General features: G+C 36.7%; 1 protein-coding gene across 3 annotated transcripts; it reads right to left on the bottom strand.

Moving 5' to 3' along the window:
• Positions 1 to 978: 978 nt before the first annotated feature.
• On the bottom strand, positions 979 to 5105 carry LOC104212981 (zinc finger CCCH domain-containing protein 3). 3 transcript variants are annotated; one of them, XM_009762356.2, is made up of 5 exons: positions 4877 to 5105; positions 4706 to 4770; positions 3095 to 3176; positions 1673 to 1747; positions 979 to 1439 (listed from the first exon to the last, which is right to left on the bottom strand). In XM_009762356.2, the coding sequence occupies exons 1-5, from the start codon at positions 5004 to 5006 to the stop codon at positions 1330 to 1332; spliced, it is 462 nt and encodes a 153-aa protein (XP_009760658.1). In that variant the 5' UTR covers positions 5007 to 5105; the 3' UTR covers positions 979 to 1329. The 3 variants fall into 3 exon arrangements, with proteins under 3 accessions (XP_009760658.1, XP_009760657.1, XP_009760659.1); XM_009762355.2 differs by having other exon boundaries at positions 979 to 1442; positions 4877 to 5102; XM_009762357.2 differs by lacking the exon at positions 1673 to 1747 and having other exon boundaries at positions 979 to 1442; positions 4877 to 5103.
• Between the last annotated feature and the right edge of the window lie 12960 nt (positions 5106 to 18065).

The following is an 18065-nucleotide window of genomic DNA, read 5'->3' as shown; positions in this document are numbered from 1 at the left end:
TAAAAACTCCTAATAGCCATAGGACCACTTTTTGCTTCATATTAAATCCCATTATCTCAGATTGGCTTTATAAAGTCAAAAGAAAGCATTGTGTTGAATGCTTGCAAGAAACAAATATATTACAGAGCATGCTTTGATACATATTGTTTTGGAATTTTGTGCTGACATTACCTTATGCATACTTTGATATTTGGTACTACAAATGGGGAGCTTTACTTTGTTGGAGTGGCGGAGATATTATTCACAATTGAGATAAATAATGTTTTTTCATTGGATGATAAAGTATCACCCTAACTTCATACTTTTAGCTAATTTGATTATTAGGAATATTATCATCTCCAAGAAGCAGCAAACTACTCACAGATATAGATGTGTGATTTGGACCACTTATCTTTCCCATATACATATGACATTAATGGTATAGAAGGACAAATAGAAAGACTTAATAGTGATTTTCATATTAAATCTGGCACAAGTGATTTAGTTTTTGCTAGAGTTGATCGGGGACTATGAAGAAACATACATAAAGGAGACGAGATCGACTCATATTTATGCAATGGAGTTATTATTCATTGAGCTTGCGTGTTCTTCTATCGTGATGTTTTGCATTCCGTTAGTTGCTAAGTATTTCGATTTGTAAGAATGTAAGTTTTTCATTGTTCAAAATGCTAAATTCCAAACTTGAAAATTATTATGTTATTCTTGTATTATTTGTTTGTAAATGTTAATGTTTTTATCTAATAATTGAACTATATACTAACAAAAAATATAAAATACAACGCCCATTTGGGTCCGCTTTAAGGATTGAATCGGACTGATCCAAACCGCGATCAGCGGGTTCAACAATCTTTTGAGTTATATGATAAAATAACGTATTCGAGATGAAGAGAGCACTGCATGTGAAAAAGCCATCATAGAATATTGGTTTCATGTGTCACAGAGGCTCTAAAATTGATCTAGAAGTGTTTGAGACCAAGGTAAATCACCAATTCAAAATAATAGTTCCTTCTAGGTAATTGTACCCAACAGTATACATGTCCAACTATAAGCTGAGGAACAAATCTTATTAGAAAGAAAAAATAAAATGTCAACATGAAAACATCTTAGGCTTAACTATAATGTGGTAATCACTCTTAACGCAGGAGGACTGACTGACCTGATACAGACAGAAAATATCCCACGATTCTAGCTGCACATCACTCGGCTGAAATTGCAGTCATCTATATCTTCTATAGTCAATCTAGTACTTATATATTTTGAGCAATCGACATGTTTCAATCAATCTACTCTAAAGCATATCTGACAAGAGTAGTAAATGAGGTGGCAGACTTATCCCCAGTCAACAAAAGGGAGAGGTGGATAACCACCCTCTGGCGGAGGCCTTAGAGAGGGAGGCAGATTGCCCAGCTTTGCTCCGCCATTTTCTCGGAACACATCACCTGCTACAACCAAGAACATGACAATTAAACTTCTTTTGAAAACTAAAAGATTAACCCCCAAAAAAACACCAAGAACATCAGCTGATTAATTGTGGGATGGAAACATCAAATAACAATGGATTTTCAGGTTAGATCTCAAGACCTTTCTAAAAGAATGTTAGATCTGATGTCACAGATGGCGCGAATATTAATGTTCAAATGGAAAGAGCATATGTGCAAAAAGTGATGCTTGCCTGGAAAAGATGCTGAACCGAAAAGTTGACTATTTGATACACTCTCTAAGTGAATACCCTCTCTAGTAGTTTTTCCTGAGAATTGGATAAAGAAAACGAAATCAAAAGTTGCAAGCACTGAGTTCTTCCCAGAGCTATTCAAATTCGTAAGAGATGAACAATCAACCACTCTCTCAATTCAATAGTATATCCATATAAAGAATTAATACTTCAAAACTTTAAAAACTAATTCTGGTCTGTCAATCATTTGGAAATACTCCAAGAAATGAAAACCCAAAATTACAGGACAATAAAAGTTTTAAAAAGGTTGGGATATAAACTTTGAACTTCTTGAATGAGGAAGTTGCAACATTACAAGATAAGTCCCTTGACTTCTGCACATTGCCAATTCCAAGAAATTCACAAAGATTGATTGCGCAGATCTACTTTAAAGCTACACTTCCCAAAAGTTCTGTTACTTCCCTAAGATATCCCTTTCAGAGTTTTACAACATCTGACAAAAATAGGACATCTTTCAGATGAGTTCTCCGGAAATTGTTTCTGGTGAGCTGACTAAGACAAGTATTTCAGGAAAAAGCAAACAACATCAATCATTAACTGCATTCCATCAGTTTTCCAATTCTCTTCCAGAAAGAAGAAAACACAAAAACCATTAGCGTGTTAGAGTGTTTCAGGATACACTGACCCACATATTTGTAATTCGAATTCAGAACACTTTCTTGACAAACTTTCTTACACAGACCCTTCTGATTCCAAAAGGCAAATATTGTTTGCCTTCTTAAAAGAATTTCTTGACATCATCAATTGTTAAATGAAATTGTTAGTAAAACCACTCTAATTATTCAAGGGAAAAATAAAAAAGTTAACTTGAAGTGTGATACTATTTCAAGTGACAAGCCCAAAATCAGATTAATAACTAGTTCATTATGAAGAAAGCTGATTATTGATAAGTATGAGACTGATTATTGATCTGTATGAAATAGGGATAGTGAAAATTTTGCTTTGTCCAGGTTGACGCCCGAATAGTCTAGGGTAAGAAATTCACCAGAAGTTGGACACTTATTCTTCCCTAACATGCGAGTAACCTCATAATTTGTCATTGGTTTATAATTACTCACAACTTGCTAGGAGTACTAGTTTCACTTTAAAATTCACCTGGTAGCAGACAGTCTATAAACTAATCCAATCCCTAAGGAAAATAAAATTAATTTCTCTGTGGCTAAGGCTACCTCGTCTTCCAGCAACCTAGAGTTCTTAGACAAATGCAAGTACTTGTGTCGAAGTAAATAATTAAAATACTTTGTGAGGCCAATAAGTTGAAATTGCTAGCATGATGCTTAATATAATCCTATATTTAAGACATTAGTTGATTAAAAGTAAAATATCAAATATCAATATAAACAAAACTTGCAAGAAAGATACCTGGAATTCCCGTTTGTTGCAAATTTTGAGAGTTTTGCTTGGGATGATAATATTTGCAGGAGTCCCCATACTGGCAATACCCCTTGGATGCAAGTAAAAGATATGATCAACAATATTATCCAATCAAGGGTGTCAAACACATATAATTTAGAGGGTAGACTTCGCCATCCCCTATCCATTATACTTACTCTTTCAACATGTAAATGATGTGTCACGTTGAAGTCAACAATATAAGAAGTGTCATCTGACCTTGGGCAATAAATTCAGGTGGAAAGCAACAAACATTATACCCGTTTGTGTTCATAACTACCAAGTTACTTGACCTACTATGGTAAATTATTCTTAAAGTTACCAAACTTCTGCTGTAGAGTATAATACTCAGAAGGCCAAAGCTGCAATTACAACTTGGCGCTATTCTGAGATGATGGGTCTTAGCAAACTATATTTTTTCTATTAAAAAAGGCCCAGAAAGCCTTACATGCTAATTCAAGCTATCTTAAAATGCAAATCTCTCTTCTTCTTTTATTGGTAATTATGAAATGCATCAATAAAACTCCCAAGTATAGCCAGTCCAATCTCACATAAAGGAAGACGATTGCAATAGATTAGCTATGGCATAAGAACTTAAAATATGATAAGGTCTCCGGAGAGGTAGAGGTAAACCAAAGAAGAGGTAGGGAGCAGGGACGGATTTAGGGGGACGGAAGGGGGCGAACCCCCTTCGCCGAAAAATTATACTGTATATGTAAGGCAAAATCTGTTTTTTACCTCTATATATTAAGTTTTGAACCCCCTTAACACAGCCCAAAGTGTAGTTTAGTGGTCAAGGGGGTTCAAAATCTTTAAGGTCATAGTTTCAATTCTCACTAGCTACAATTTCTTTTTTGAACCCCCTTCGTGGAGATCCTGCGTCCGCCACTGGTGTGGAGAGGTGATTAGGCAAGACATGGCGCAGCTTCAGCTGACCGAGGACATGACCCTTGATGGGAAGGTATGGAGGTCGAGGATTAGGGTAGTAGAGTAGGTAGTCTGGAGTGTTCATAACAGTAGTATTAACACACAGTTTCGATTTTTGTAGATAGTAGGTTTTTATGACTAACCGTTGTTTTCTTTCATTATTGATTCGCTTACTATCTTATTGTTTTTATTCTGCTTTTATATGGCTTTTGGTACTGTCCCTTCTTATTTATATTTTCGTTAATGTGGTGCTTATGTTTTCCTGAGCCGAGGGTCCTATTGGAAACAACTTCTCTATCCTCATAAGGTAGGGGTAAGATCTGCGTATACACTACCCTCCCCAGACCCCACGATGTGGGATAATACTGTACATGTTGTTGTTGTTGTTGTCGTCTCCGGATAAAGGATAGGAATAATTCATATAACGGACTCCAACTAGTTTGGGATTGAGATGTAGTTGATTGTTTAATTGATTAATGAAATGCATCAATCTAGGTCATTTATCATTTCTATTTCCATCACGCTAATTCAGAATTGCGGTACAATAAACAACCAAAATCCCGAACATGATGAGGAATTAATAAAGCAGTACAATTCCCGTATCTCAAAAGATTGCAGAATTTTTGCATATGAAAACAAAGGTAAGAGCAGTACCGTACGAACAAAGTGATTGCAGACTCCTTTACCAAACGAATCAGGATCGTTATATAACTGAGGATCTGCAAAAAAAAAAAAAAAAAAAAGCCTTTAACTCTTGCAGAAATAATACTTGCATATATGGGGAAAGAAATAACTAATTAAGAAGAAGAAAAGGGAGAAACTTACTGCGCAAGGAGTCGTACCAAAGAGCTTTAGCTCTCTGATGTTGAACGCCTTGAAGATGTCGCTTCCGCGCCGCTGCAGTATCCTGGAATTCCTTATCGCAATAATCGCAATAGTATTTCCCCAACGGCATTTTTAGTAGTAACCAAAAAAAAATTGCGAATGCTCAAGGGATTTTATATGCTTTCATTTGGAGGATTGTCTATCGTATCATATTGTATTCCATTGTTCCCAAACAAGCAAAAGCCCATTTTTTAAACAACATATTTGGCGTGGTCGAATTGTTTGACATTTTCTTTTCTAATTATGCCTTTAATTATTACTTTATAATTCTATTTTATTCTTTTTTTTTTTTTTATTTTAACTTCAAATCTCCAACTTATTGACCTAGTTTATCCACGCCCATCTTTTCCAGAGTTTCGTGTCGTTGTTTAATTTTCATCCAAGTCTCTGTTCGTTTCTTTATCTCTTTCCATCGTATTAGATTGATTTTTTTTTTTTTGCTAATGATAGTTAACTTTTTTCTTCAAGTTTTTGCTCTTGTTTCCAAGCTACATAATTGATGATAAATTAGTAGAAAGAGGTCTCTTAAATTATTTTTATACGTAATTCTTGATAAATTTTGTTTAAAACAATTGAGGATATTTTAGTAAACTTATCGATTATAGTACAATACGATACTGTCAAACCAAACAACAAAAATATTATTTAACAACAAACGATACAATCTATTCAAATATTGTATCAATAAAATGATACAGTACAATACAATACAGTAAAGAACAATACATTATAAAACGATGAGTAACAATGATCCAAACATAGTTTTAGACTCCGGTTTGGTCTCCTTAATTATAAAACCACTGTTTTCTTACAAATTACTGTAGTATTTATTACTTATTATTATTCAGTTAGGTGATTTCGATGGTACAATATTTACAATGACATAGCAGAAGCACGAATCATCTTTGACTCCGATCAATTTGTGAATACCATTGTTAATATGTTTTTAAGATGACAAAAGGGACTCATCTTTTAGAATAGCATAGTCTCGTAACGTCGATGCCCAACTGAATCTGAAGTCATAGCAATTTGTCAAGACCTGGTGATGTTGGGCATATTTCTATATGTTTTAATGTTACTTCATTCATGTTTTAATCGTTTTTTGTGCTATTTGGTCTTTAAAATGCCCAACATGTATTAATTATTGATTTTATGACTAATTAAGTTGTGTGTGATGATTTAGGTTGTTTGGAGTGAAAAAATATGAAGAAAAGATGCTTCAAATATAGGAGAAGAGGGTGGATGCGTCGCATCCAACCTTGGAAAAAAGACTAGTTGGTGCACCTTTAGCAGTGAAGTCGGACCTGGGCACAACAGAGATGGAGGAACAAAGAGCATGCGAAGCTGAGAAGTGGAAGCGCATCCATCCTAGCATCAATCCCTGAAGCTGAGCCGGATTAGGAAAAGGAAAAATTTGACCAACGACTTTTGTACGCAATATATGGGCCAAAAACGCCCCTTCTTGGTGATCTAACATACTTTTGAAGAGAATTCGCCTAGGGAGAGAAAGGAGCCGCCGTGGAGTCCGGGTTTCATCTTTTCTTCCACCAAACTTAGTAAGTTTTATATTTTTTTTTGTATAATTTGTTGTTTGGCTACCATGTCTATGTGGAGCTAAACTTCACGTTCTAGGGTTGTGGTTCTTTCATGACTATTGTTATTCGAATATTGATTTTGATTTCTTAGGTTATCATATTGGTTTATTTATTCAATCCTACACTTAATTATTTGATTGCTTGATCACTAATTGAATACTATCTACGAATCTAAAGTTGAACTCGAAAGTGGGAATTCTAGATTGCATATAGGATTGAGTTGAGCAAGTTCTTGAACCTGGGCTTTGGGGAACGGATTCGCAATTAGGATAGACATATACCGAATTGCCTTGCTTGATTGATTTACAGGAATTATAAATGTGTTCTTGGTAGTTCTAATTCCATAAACATATAGGCGTTAGGTTAGCTTGAATAGGTGAAAGAACTCGACAGATTCTTATGAGCAATATTAACCCTGTCAAGCAATAAACTAGACAAATTAGTTAGTCAATTTAATTGAAGAATACAATAGGAATGTTAGATAGCCCATAACTCTAGATCGTTTTCATCACATTGATAACATAAAAAGTTGTTCTTTCTTTTTTCAGAGTTCATTATTATTTTTCTTTATTTTAATTAGTTTAAAGTCAAATATTTCTAGGTTTAATTCTTGTTTAAATAATTATGATAGTCTAATTTAGTTAATAGTTAATCACAAGTCCTCGTGAGTTCGACATCTGACTTTTAGTCACTTTATTATTTGACGATTGCGTATACTTACGTGTGCGTTTCGCCGCAACAAGTTTTTGGCATCGTTGCCGCTGATTTAGAAATTAGTTATTTTTCTAGATTAGACTTTTTAATTTTATCCTTTTTTTGTATATATTTTTATTTTTATATGTATTTGATATTTTTCTCTTAGTATGTTTCTATTTCTCTCAGCATGATATCTGGGGATGAAATATACAGAGGTAAGGCTAAGACGCTTGGTTGACGGAAGACTTTTATGGCTCGTATTTTTGGTCTTGTCATGGCCTGAATTCTTTGAGATCTGAATTTGAATATGGGAGTAAGGGTTGGTATTGGGACGGATATTCTCGATTAGGCGAATATGCGAAACGACGTAGTCTTCTAACAACGTTGGTGAATGACTGGTCTAAGGAGAGAGTTGATTTTGCACAAGAAATTGACAGGTTTGGCTTGGTTGTGTCACACATCCTTTGTCCGCCCTCGCGAGGGGTGAAGGGAGTTTTTTCCAATTAAAGGACAATCGAAACGGGATTTATTTATTTATTTCAGAGTCGCCACTTGGGAGATTTAGGGTGTCCCAAGTCACCAATTTTAATCTCGAATCGAGGAAAAGAATGACTTTGTATTACAGTCTGCGAACCAGAAATCCGGATAAGGAATTCTGTTAACCCGGGAGAAGGTGTTAGGCATTCCCGAGTTCCGTGGTTCTAGCACGGTCGCTCAACTGTTATATTCGGCTTGATTATCTGATTTTTATACAATATGAACTTATGTGCAATTTTTATTTTTTTACCGCTTTCATAATTGTTATTATTATTTTTCCAAGAATGTGAACATCGTTTTAAAACATGTCTTTGGATTGCGTCACATAAAATGCACCCGCGATCCGGAACGTATTTTTATTCAATGTTTTGGGATTTGGATTTGGATTGCATAAATGCGCACCCGTGTTTAGGAATGTATTATTATTAAAATCGTGCCTAAAGCGATTAGCGTATTATTATTTCTGGGTAGGGCCGTGAAATTTGCTAAAACGGCTCCTCCCGAATTCTAAGCAATTAAATGTACATTTATTGAGAGCCCCACAATTGGTGCATTTTATTGGGCGAGACTCATCTCATTTTATTTTTAAAGGATAGTCCTAAAATGCCTACATTTTTCTATTGAAATTTGTCTCTACAAAATAAAAGAGAAAATATCTTAATTTATTTACATGTTATTACCTAGTTACATTATACTAGGCATGTTCTCAGTTTGTCAAATTAAAAAAACATAGCAATCTAATTTTAATCCTAGACCGTTTACATGCTGAAATTAACCAATATTATTTAACTAAATAATATTTATACCAAGTTCCTACTAAATGGCCTATTAGTTTGATTTTTGACTCGACGGAGTTACTACACCATTTATTTATTTTTAGGCAATATATGTAGATAGTTCATCTGTTAAGCTATCGTCGGATGTTCCACTATATGTATTAAATAGCTACATGATTCTGATTTTTGCAAGCTAAATAATTTGTACATACAAATAAAATTCAGAATATAATTAAAGCAAATTTAGAATTTCAACTCTTCATTTTTCGTATTCATGCTTCATATTTCGGATTACAATAACCAGCGTGTCAGTTGTGTACCTGATATTGGAAGCAAAATAAAATGAAGATGAGAATCAACAGCAGTGATAACAATACAGCACAGCAACAACAATCCAGCAACAGTAACAACCCAGGAACAGAGTTTGCAAACCGGTGGAGTAGTAATCCCAAAACAAAAGCTCCCAACTTGTATGAAACAACAACAATTAATGCTGATTTCAAATAATGAAAGAAAGCAGAAGATTTTTTTTAGTTTTTTTTATTTGAAAGTTTGAATATTTTTCGGAATTTTTCTCTCTCTTAAATATTCAACTTTTTTTTTCTCTCTCTCTATCTGTCCGTTTTTTTCTTCCCCCCCTTTTGTTATGATTCAAGACCTCTATATTTATTTTCCATCCCAAACCCTTTAATCAATTAAAATCAATCACTTTCTCCTACCAAACCCATTATCTTCCCACTCATCCCCCACTATATTAAACTAATATATCAAACCAACACATTACATTTTGTTCCCCATGCCTATCATAAACAATTACCATATTCTCATCCACTACATTTTGTCTTGTCCCCTATTTATATTAAAAAAATATATCACCCACACTCCATTACATTTTGTCCCCCATGCTTAACATAAAGAATTACAAAATGTTTAATTACCAAACTACCCCTCCGACCTTATTGCAATTACCATTTTACCCCTGAACGTACTACGATTTACCAAACTACCTCCATCAGCTATAACAAATCAATTAATCAAACTCAACCAAAATATAGCCAATATGACCAATTTCTACACAAATTCAAACAACAAATCATATGAACACGGATGAACAACACAACAACAATATCACATGAACACAAATTGAACAACAAAGAACAACTAAAATTTTGATTGAACAATATTTTTAGCAACAAACAAACCTATTTTCAGCTTCAACAACAACAACAACAAACAAGTTTATTCAGATTTCTAAATTTAATAATTATTTGAACTTAAAATCAACTCTAACAACATTTCAACCAACAATTCCTATATTAAACTTAAACAAGATTATGAGACAAACTCAAGAAATAATCATAAATGATAAACAATAAACAAGAAAATCAAACTATACAAATTTCGGATTCAAGATCAACCAAACAAAGTATGAACATAAATGAAAAGATTCAACAAACAATAACAAACAAACTTTATTCAAACTTCGAATTAAACTTAAACAAAACAAATAAACATATTCAAATCACTAATCTTCAAATAATCAATTAATCTTTCTTAATTAAATCCAACAAAAATTATAACAAAGATACATGATCCAAAAAATTAAAACCAAAACATAACTTCACATTAAATCACTGAATTAAAACCAACTTCAAAAAATGAATACGAATTAAATCTATATTAACAACAAACAATGGATTTAAACGATTTAAACTAACACCTTTCTACATTAAAACAAAATCCTCTTAAAATTAATAAAACAAACTGAAAATAATTAAATTGAATCTTCAACTTAAATCTAACAACAATATAATTAAACTAACAATTTTTATATAAAAACGAATAAGAAAAATAAAGCAAACTTATGCTAATTCAAAATCTGAAAATATCAAACAAATTATGGACGAAATAGAACTTAGAACAACTAACCGTGAATGACCAACGACGAACATCGAACGAACTCTAAACGAAAACAAATCCGTTCGGAAGCGATTGTCGCACCAAAATCACTCGAATCTGCCCGGAAACTTAAACAATAGACGAAGCTCGATGGAGGGGTGCTTGGCGACGACGAGAACTGAAGCAGCAGTAGCATGCTGCTGCCACGCTGCTGAAACAGTAGCAGCACGGGAGCAACAGCTTATGGAGAAGAAGAACGCAGCAGCAACCCGCGAAGGAGCTGCCATGGCAGCGATGAGGGAGCATCCGCGACGCGACGAAGAAGACGTAGCCATGGCAGTCGTGATGCAGTGGTGACACTGCTGGTGGAGCTCGACGGAGAAGCAGCAACAACACTGTTAGAGCAGCAGCACGGAACAGTAGCAGCATCACGAATAGAGAAGATGCAGCGGCAGCCATGGGAGCTCGAGTTCGAGCTCGATGAAGCTCGTCCATGGCTGGACGCGGCGGGCAGCAATTGTGGTGGTTTGTTTGGACGATGAAGCAGCAACATGAAGGATGAAGAACGCAGCAGCAGCAGTGTCAGAGAAGAAGAAAACGCAGCAGCAGCAGGAGAAGCAACTTCGGGCAGCAATGGTGGCGGAGAAGTTGCTCAACGAACTTGAAAAACGCAGCCATGGAAGCGAGGGGATGTCGTGGGGGTGAGGGTGGCTGTGTTGTGTGTGTGTTGATGTGAGGGGGGCAGGGGTATGAGGGGGAAGGGCTGCCATGGTAGGAGCTTGGGGTAGGAAGAGAAAGAGAGGAAGAAGAAAAGAGGGGGGGGATGGTTAGTTTTTAGGGTTTTCTTGTTTTTTTTTGTTTTTTTTTGTTTTATGAAAAATGAAAGAAAAAAGGGGGTTTGGGTCTTTGGGTTATGGACTGGGTTGACCCAGTTCGAAATGGACTGGGTCGTTTGGGAAGATTGGGTCTCTTTGGGCCTATGACTTAAATTTGAGCCCAATTCCGATTTTCTTTATTTTTTGCTCTCTTTTCTTCTTTTATTTTTCTAAAACTAAATTATAAAAATACTTAAATTATTATTAATAACTAAATTAAGTTATAAAAGCGTAAATTAACTCCCAATAACAATTAACGCACAATTAAGTAATAATTAAGCATAAAATTGTATATTTGGACATTAAATGCTAAAAATGCAAAAGATGCATATTTTTGTAATTTTTAATTTTTGTAAAACAAACTTAATTACTAACAATTGTGTAATTAAATCCTACATGCAAAATACGACATATTTTTATATTTTTAATAATTTAACAAATAAACATGCACAGATAAACATACAAATAATTACACAAAAATACCACAAACTTGCACACCAAGAAAAATCATTTATTTTTGAATTTTTTGGGAGTAATTCTCATATAGGGCAAAAATCACGTGCTTACAGCTGCCCCTCTTTGCCCGAAGACACGAAGGGTTTTCATGCAAAGATAAAGCGGGCGATTTTTGCCCATCCGAGTACTCCGTGTGAAGCATTTTTTGAAAAAGATTTAACCGAACCTTTGCTTCAAAGGTTTCCTACATATCCTGGGCTAAACAAGAATCAGGTCAATGTAGTTCGGGAAGTTTTGGTAGCTGGGTCTACCGTGGGACTGCAATGTTACTGTTGTTGCATGTTATTACCACTGCTTACCGATCTCCTTGTTACACCGTGCTTAAAAGAAAACAAGAAGCTAGGCTATACTGCAATTTGTTCTTTTTGCCTTGCTTTCTTGTCTGCTTGCGTTTCTTCCGGTGCTTTTCTTCCGATGCTTTTCTTCCGAAACTTCTGGCCCTTTGCTTTTCTGAATGCCAATTTTTCATCATTTTGTTCGATCCGCTGGGGACATGGCTTCCTTCATTAAGCTTTTCGGTGGTTCCTCTGGGGATATAACTCTCTTCATCAGATTTGTTATGCTGGGCATAATTTAATGTTCACAAGCCGCTTCTTTCAAGATGCGCCTTTTCTTCCTTTTGATTCAGGCGCTTGAATTTGTGCTGGGACCTCTTGTTGCAACCTTCGGCTTCCTGGTGCTAGGATTTTTATTGTTTCCTGCTGGGGATTCCTGTTGTAACCTTCTGCCTTCCGGTGAGGTTACTGATTTCAAAATCTGCAGTATAAGACTCAAAAGTATTCCTCTCGTTATACAGGTGGGCGCCTGAGTTTCAAAAATATGAAATGTATGCCCGCATTATACTGGTAGGCGACCTAGAACATGAAATGTAAAGACATAAATGTATTCCCGCAGAACCAGTGTTGCCCCCAACATAATAAGTTTCAATGGAGGAAGTTGTTCCCCAGCAAAGGGATGAAACTTGAGCTCAGAAAAAGCAAGAGGCCAGCATCATTCCCAACAACCTTTTGAAGAGTGAAGCACTAGTTCTGAAGGAATCAAAATTCCCCAGCGGTGTTATCCTCGACAGTGTTATCCCCAGCTGATAACATTTTATCCCCCAACAGGTAGGTAAATAATTCCCCAACAATGTTATCCCCAGCAGTTTCGAGGAGTCCAACACGAGTTTGGTGAAAATCGGTATCCTCAGCGGTTCCTTTCGGGGAAAGGCAAAACGAGTCTTAAGGGAGGTAGTCTTCGAAGGAAGAAGCTATGCAAAAAAAAAAAAAAGAATACAAAAGAATAAAAAAAAGAATAAAAAAAAGGGAAGCAATTTGCAGAGGAATGAAACATCCTACTTAAAAGTTGGAAGGAGTAAGATAACATATTTACTTAGCAGAGTTATCCTCAGCAGTATTATCCCCAGCGGATCATCGAGATGTAGAGCATCCTCAACAGAGTTTCGGGCAACCCAGAGTGGGTAAGGAAGAAAAGGAAAAGTCATCCCCATCAAAATATTCCCCAGCAGTTTCGAGGGAAGACAACACAGGTAAGTAAATAATTCAGGAAGAAGGAAATGGTTCACGCATAGGAGACGCACTTCCTAAGTGAAGATTTCATTAATAGGAGACGCACTTCCTAGTTTGAAATCATTAAAGTTTCACCCATAGGAGATGCATTTCCTCCTAAGTTTGTTTAGTTTCACCCATAGGAGAGGCATTTCCTCCTAAGTTTGTTTTAGTTTCACCCATAGGAGATGCATTTCCTCCTAAGTTTGTTTTCACCCATAGGAGAGGCATTTCCTCCTAAGTTTGTTTTAGTTTCACCCATAGGAGATGCATTTCCTCCTAAGTTTGTTTTTACCCATAGGAGTGGCATTTCCTCCTAAGTTTAGTTTCACCCATAGGAGAGTTATTTCCTCCTAAGTTTAGTTTTTACTCATAGGAGAGGCATTTCCTCCTAAGTTTAGTTTCACCCATAGGAGATGCATTTCCTCCTAAGTTTACTTTTACCCATAGGAGACGCATTTCCTCCTAAGTTTAGTTTTACCCATAGGAGATGCATTTCCTCCTAAGTTTGTTTTAGTTTCACCCATAGGAGATGCATTTCCTCCTAAGTTTGTTTTACCCATAGGAGAGGCATTTCCTCCTAAGTTTAGTTTCACCCATAGGAGAGACATTTCCTCCTAAGTTTAGTTTCACCCATAGGAGATGCATTTCCTCTTAAGTTTGTTTTTACCCATAGGAGAGGCATTTCCTCCTAAGTTGTTGTTGAAATCAGGAGCCCGCCTGAAGAGAGGAAAGGCGTTTTATCTTTAAAGTTGTTTGTTGAAATCAGGAGCCCGCCTGAAGAGAGGAAAGGCGTTTTATTTTTAAAAGTTGTTGAAATCTCGCCAACCTAAAGAAAGGAATGTCATTTTATTTTTCAAAGTTGTTGTTGAAATCAGGAGCCCGCCTAAAGAGAGGAAAGGCGTTTTGTTTTTAAAAGTTGTTGAAATCTCTCCAACCTAAAGAAAGGAATGGCATTTTATTTTTCAAAGTTGTTGTTGAAATCAGGAGCCCGCCTGAAGAAAGGAAAGGCGTTTTATTTTTAAAAGTTGTTGAAATCTCGCCAACCTAAATAAAGGAATGACATTTTATTTTCAAAGTTGTTGAAGTCAGGAGCCCGCCTGAAGAAAGGAATGGCATTTTATTTTTAAAAGTTGTTGTTGAAGACAGGTCGCCCACCACTATAACGCGAGAATACTTTTCTGTCTTTACATTTCATGTTCTAGGTCGCCCACCAGTATAATGCGGGAATATATTTATGTCTTTTCATTTCTGTTCTAGGTCTCCCACCAGTATAATGCGGGAATACATTTTTGTCTTTTCATTTCTGTTCTAGGTCGCCCACCAGTATAATGCGGGAATACATTTCTGTTCTAGGTTTCCCACCAGTATAATACGGGAATACATTTCTGTTCTAGGTTGCCCACCAGTATAATGCGGGAATACATTTCCGTTCTAGGTCGCCCACCAGTATAATGCAGGAATACATTTTTGTCTTTCATTTCTGTTCTAGGTCGCCCACCAGTATAATGCGGGAATACCTTTTGGTTCTAGGTCGCCCACCAGTATAATGTGGGAATATATTTCTATCTTTTCATTTCTGTTCTAGGTCGCCCACCAGTATAATGCGGGAATACATTTCTGTTCTAGGTCGCCCACCAGTATAATGCGGGAATACATTTCTGTTCTAGGTTGCCCACCAGTATAATGCGGGAATACATTTCTGTTCTAGGTCGCCCACCAGTATAATGCGGGAATACATTTTTGTTCTAGGTTGCCCACCAGTATAATGCGAGAATACATTTCTGTTCTAGGTTGCCCACCAGTATAATGCGGGAATACATTCATGCTCTAGGTCGCCCACCAGTATAATGCGGGAACACATTTCTGTTTTAGGTCGCCCACCAGTATAATGCGGGAATACATTTTTGTTCTAGGTCACCCACCAGTATAATGCGGGAATACATTTCTGTCTTTTCATTTCTGTTCTAGGTCGCCCACCAGTATAATGCGGGAATACATTTATGTCTTTACATTTCATGTTCTAGGTCGCCCACCAGTATAATGCGGGCATACATTTCATATTTTTGCACTCAGGCGCCCACCTGTATAACGAGAGGAATACTTTTGAGTCTTATACTGCAGATTTTGAAATCAGTAACCTCACCGTAAGGCAGAAGGTTACAACAGGAATCCCCAGCAGGAAACAATAAAAATCCCAGCACCAGGAAGCAGAAGGTTGCAACAAGAGGTCCCAGCACAAATTCAAGCGCCTGAATCAAAAGGAAGAAAAGACGCATCTTGAAAGAAGCGGCTTGTGAACATTAAATTATGCCCAGCATAACAAATCTGATGAAGAGAGTTGTATCCCCAGAGGAACCACCGAAAAGCTTAATGAAGGAAGCCATGTCCCCAGCGGATCGAACAAAATGATGAAAAGTTGGCATTCAGAAAAGCAAAGGGCCAGAAGTTTCGGAAGAAAAGCATCGGAAGAAAAGCACCGGAAGAAACGCAAGCAGACAAGAAAGCAAGGCAACAAGAACAAATTGAAGTATAGCCTAGCTTCTTGTTTTCTTTTAAGCACGGTGTAACAAGGAGATCGGTAAGCAGTGGTAATAGCATGCAACAACGGTAACATTGCAGTCCCACGGTAGACCCAACTACCAAAACTTCCCGAACTACATTGACCTGATTCCTGTTTAACCCAGGATATGTAGGAAACCTTTGAAGCAAAGGTTCCGTTAAATCTTTTTCAAAAAATGCTTCACACGGAGTACTCGGATGGGCAAAAATTGCTCGCTTTATCTTTGCACGAAAACCCTTCGTGTCTTCGGGCAAAGAGGGGCAGCTGTAAGCACGTGATTTTTGCCCTATATGAGAATTACTCCCAATAATGGGGATGAGTGGGAAGAATAATGGGTTTGGTAGGAAAAAGTATTGATTTATTAGTTAATTAAAGGGTTTGGGAATGTGTTATATATAGGAAGTCTTGAATCAGATTTTGAGAGGAAGGAGAAGAAAAGACAGAGAACACAGATAGAGAAAGAGAGAAAAAAAAAAGCTGAATATTTAAGAGGGAAAGAAAAATTCCGAAAAAATATTTAAACTTTCAAATAAATAAAAAAACTAAAAAAAAATAATCTTCTGCTTTCTTTCATTGTTTGAAATCAGCGTTAATTGTTGTTGTTTCATCAAAGCTTCAAGCTTTTTGTTTTGGGATTACTACACCGATTTGCAAACTCTGTTCCTGAGTTGTTACTGTTGCGATGTTTCATTCCTCTGCAAACTGCTTCCCTTTTTTTTTGTTCTTTTTTTATTCTTTTTTTATATTCTTTTTTATTCTTTTTTTTTGCATAGCTTCTTCCTTCGAAGACTACCTCCCTTAAGACTCGTTTTGCCTTTCCCCGAAAGGAACCGCTGAGGATACCGATTTTCACCAAACTCGTGTTGGACTCCTCGAAACTGCTGGGGATAACACTGTTGGGGAATTATTTACTTACCTGTTAGGGGATAAAATGTTATCAGCTGGGGATAACACTGTCGAGGATAACACCGTTGGGGGATTTTGATTCCTTCAGAACTAGTGCTTCACTCTTCGAAAGGTTGTTGGGAATGATGCTGGCCTCTTGCTTTTTCTGAGCTCAAGTTTCATCCCTTTGCTGGGGAACAACTTCCTCCATTGAAACTTATTATGTTGGGGGCAACACTGGTTCTAAGACCACTTTCCCTTGAGACTGGCGTTATCTTTATTCTTCCCCGAATGGGTACCTGACTTCCAGAAAATTTTCTAAATGAAAGGAAAATTTTCTGCCCCAGTTTGACAATATCCCTTGTGGCATGCATTTTTGTCATCAATGCCATTTCCTTTACCTGTTTCAAATCAAACAAAATTTGTTAGTTTAAAACGCGGTGGTTGGTTGTGATACTCTTGCTGGGATGGTTTTTCCTTTCTCCTTCCTTGCTATGTGTTCCACAACTTGTTGGGGATGATATTATTTGCTCGGGATAATCCCTTTCTGCTGGGGATATCCCTCTTCTTTTGTGACATAGCCTGGAAACTTGCACTTCACCGATCTTTTAGTATCGTATGAATTTCCCAAATCCTGCTCACTGCTCTCCTTGCTTTGTCCACGGGCCTTGGTCTTGAGGTTTAACAACCTTTGATTTCAGCTGGGATATCCCTCTTGACACTCGTCAATCCTTTTGTCAACTCCCTTTTGCTGGGGATATTTTTTTTGACACTGGCCTCGCGTTTGTTCCTTGTCACACCTCCTTTTTCATACCCGCGCGAGCACAAGGGAGTTTTTTCCAATTAAAGGACAATCGAAACGGGATTGGTTTATTTAGTTCAGAGTCGCCACTTGGAAGTTTTAGGGTGTCCCAAGTCACCAATTTTAATCCCGAACCGAGGAAAAGAATGACTCCATATTACAGTCTGCGTACCAGAAATCCGGATAAGGAATTCTGTTAACCCGGGAGAAGGTGTTAGGCATTCCCGAGTTCCGTGGTTCTAGCACGGTCGCTCAACTGTTATATTCGGCTTATTTATCTGATTTTAAATACAATTATGAACCATGTGCAAATTTTATCTTTTACCGCTTTATTATCATTATTTTTTAGGAATGTGAACATCGCTAAAAAAACATGTCTTTGGACTGCGTCACATGAAATGCACCCACAATCCGGAACATATTTTATTTGACATTTTG

Source organism: Nicotiana sylvestris, chromosome 1 (assembly GCF_000393655.2).
Source record: "Nicotiana sylvestris chromosome 1, ASM39365v2, whole genome shotgun sequence".
In the NCBI taxonomy this organism is placed as follows: Eukaryota; Viridiplantae; Streptophyta; class Magnoliopsida; order Solanales; family Solanaceae; genus Nicotiana; species Nicotiana sylvestris.
Note: the sequence above shows the minus strand (reverse complement) of the source record. Positions and strands in the feature narration are given on the sequence as shown.

Coding starts and splice junctions, on each gene's coding strand:
- LOC104212981 (XM_009762355.2), bottom strand. CDS start 5,006: ATGCCGTTGGGGAAATACTATTGCGATTATTGCGATAAGGAATTCCAG. Junction 3,177..4,705: donor GCAATCACTTTGTTCGTACG/GTACTGCTCTTA, acceptor CTTGCATCCAAG/GGGTATTGCCAGTATGGGGA. Junction 1,748..3,094: donor GCAACAAACGGGAATTCCAG/GTATCTTTCTTG, acceptor TCCAATTCTCAG/GAAAAACTACTAGAGAGGGT.